Raw genomic sequence first — 1,721 nt, forward strand, 5'->3', positions numbered from 1 at the left:
CCCCCCTTCCCTCTCTCCCTGCATTTCTCTTGTCTCGTTGTATCGTTAGAATCACCAGACTTGCTGTTGTGAAACCCACCTATATTCTGCCATATTTACTGTCGGCGTTGATTGAAGTGTCCACCCAACCCCCATTATGCCTCCAGCTTGAGTAATCCTGCACCGAACAAATAAGTCGGCGTTCCGTAGACCATAGACCAAGTGTCATCGGACCCCTCTGTTTGGCCTTGAGGCAATTGTTTAAATAATCAGGCTGATTTAGCTGGCGATTTTCTTACCCTGGTCGGAAACCAGTACCGCGGTGTACTTTTTCTGTTGGATGTTAGTTAAACGATTCTTCCGTTGCCCTATTTTCTTAATCTTTCTTTTCGATTTTAACTTTTTTTTTAAAAACAAATGGTAAGCCATAGTTTTTGTTTCCGATCATGGTGCTTTTGGTTTTTGTGTCTGTGTGTGTGTTTACTGCTCTTTGTATGCGTGATGCTGCCCGTCTTTTGTTTCTGTCTGTCTTGCTTTTCCCAGCATTGCGTGCAAGTTGGAGGGTGGTTTGATGGCACTATTGGTAGCTCTTTATTTCTCTTTTCATGTATTATGTATATATATATATATATGTATATATGTTTGTTTTGTTTTGTTTTTTTGGGGGGTGGTTACTTCTGTTGTAACAACTTTAATATTTGGCTGTTATATGGCGTATAATGTGTGTTGCAAGTGCCACAAAACTCTTGCGGGTCATATGACCATATGCAGTTGCGAGCGCCGTAAAACCTCTACTAAAACAAACAAAAAACCCTTGCGGGTGCTCTGGTGTGGTTTGCTTCTTATTTAATATCAAACATATATCGTCCATATCTCCCCTCCTTTTTTATGTTTGTTACTCTCTTGTAACACCTCTAATTTTCTGGCGCTCGTATGACCGTATGCAGTTGCGAACGCCGTAAAACCTCTACTAAAACAAGATTTTTTTTTTAAACCCAACCCCTTACCAAAACTGTAAAACTGATCCAAACGATTCCCTCCCGTGTCCCCACAGACTGAGAGCCCGGCCCGCAAGCGCCGCAAGTTGGGCACCTCCCTGCAGGACCTGACCAACTCGAGCAGCCCGCCGCCCTACGGCACCCGGGCCAGCGGTCTGAGCAGCAGCACCGAACCCCTGCCCGCGCAGGACCGACGCCGGACGCTACCCGCACGACGCGCCTCTGGCGAGCGGGCCAACACACCTAGGCCGAGACGAAGGTGAGTCAGTTCGTGGTACCCTACATCATGTACATGTATATATTTAAATTATAATGTTAAAATTTGGACACTGTTCACGTGTACATGTCTTTGCTTCTTTTTTTTCTTTCTTTCTTTCTCTTTTTTTTAATATTTGCTCTGTTGTTTTTTCTTCTTTCTTTCTTTCTTTCTTTCTTTCTTGCTGTATCTTTTTTTCTTTCTTTCTTTCTTTATGTCTTGCTTTCTTTCTCCCCCCCTTTTATTCCTTTCTTTCATTTGGGTGGGTGGGGAGTGCTCTGGTGTAGTTTGCTTCATCTTTCCTATCAAACATGTCGTCCTTTTGTCTCCTCATTCTTTTTTTTGTACGTTATTCTCTTCTCTAACCTTCGGAACTTATAAGTATTATGACCTAGTTGTGTCGAAGTGCCGTAAAACTTTTACTAAAACTGAAGCTCTCCCTTTTTTCTTTCTTTCCCTCTCCTTTTTTCTCCCCCCTCTCCCCCTCT

At 43.2% G+C, this 1,721-nt stretch overlaps 1 protein-coding gene across 1 annotated transcript in view; it reads left to right on the forward strand.

Moving 5' to 3' along the window:
• LOC101853747 (RING finger protein 44) overlaps positions 1–1,721 on the forward strand; it is a gene marked incomplete at its 5' end in the record, with an annotated part of 69,642 nt that overhangs the window by 35,567 nt on the left and 32,354 nt on the right. Inside the window, 1 exon segment of the mRNA XM_013082407.2 lies at positions 1,034–1,236. Within this exon segment, the coding sequence (XP_012937861.2) occupies positions 1,034–1,236 (203 nt within the window).

The sequence above is a fragment of the Aplysia californica genome, unplaced genomic scaffold, assembly GCF_000002075.1.
Source record: "Aplysia californica isolate F4 #8 unplaced genomic scaffold, AplCal3.0 scaffold00008, whole genome shotgun sequence".
NCBI classification, from domain to species: domain Eukaryota; kingdom Metazoa; phylum Mollusca; class Gastropoda; order Aplysiida; family Aplysiidae; genus Aplysia; species Aplysia californica.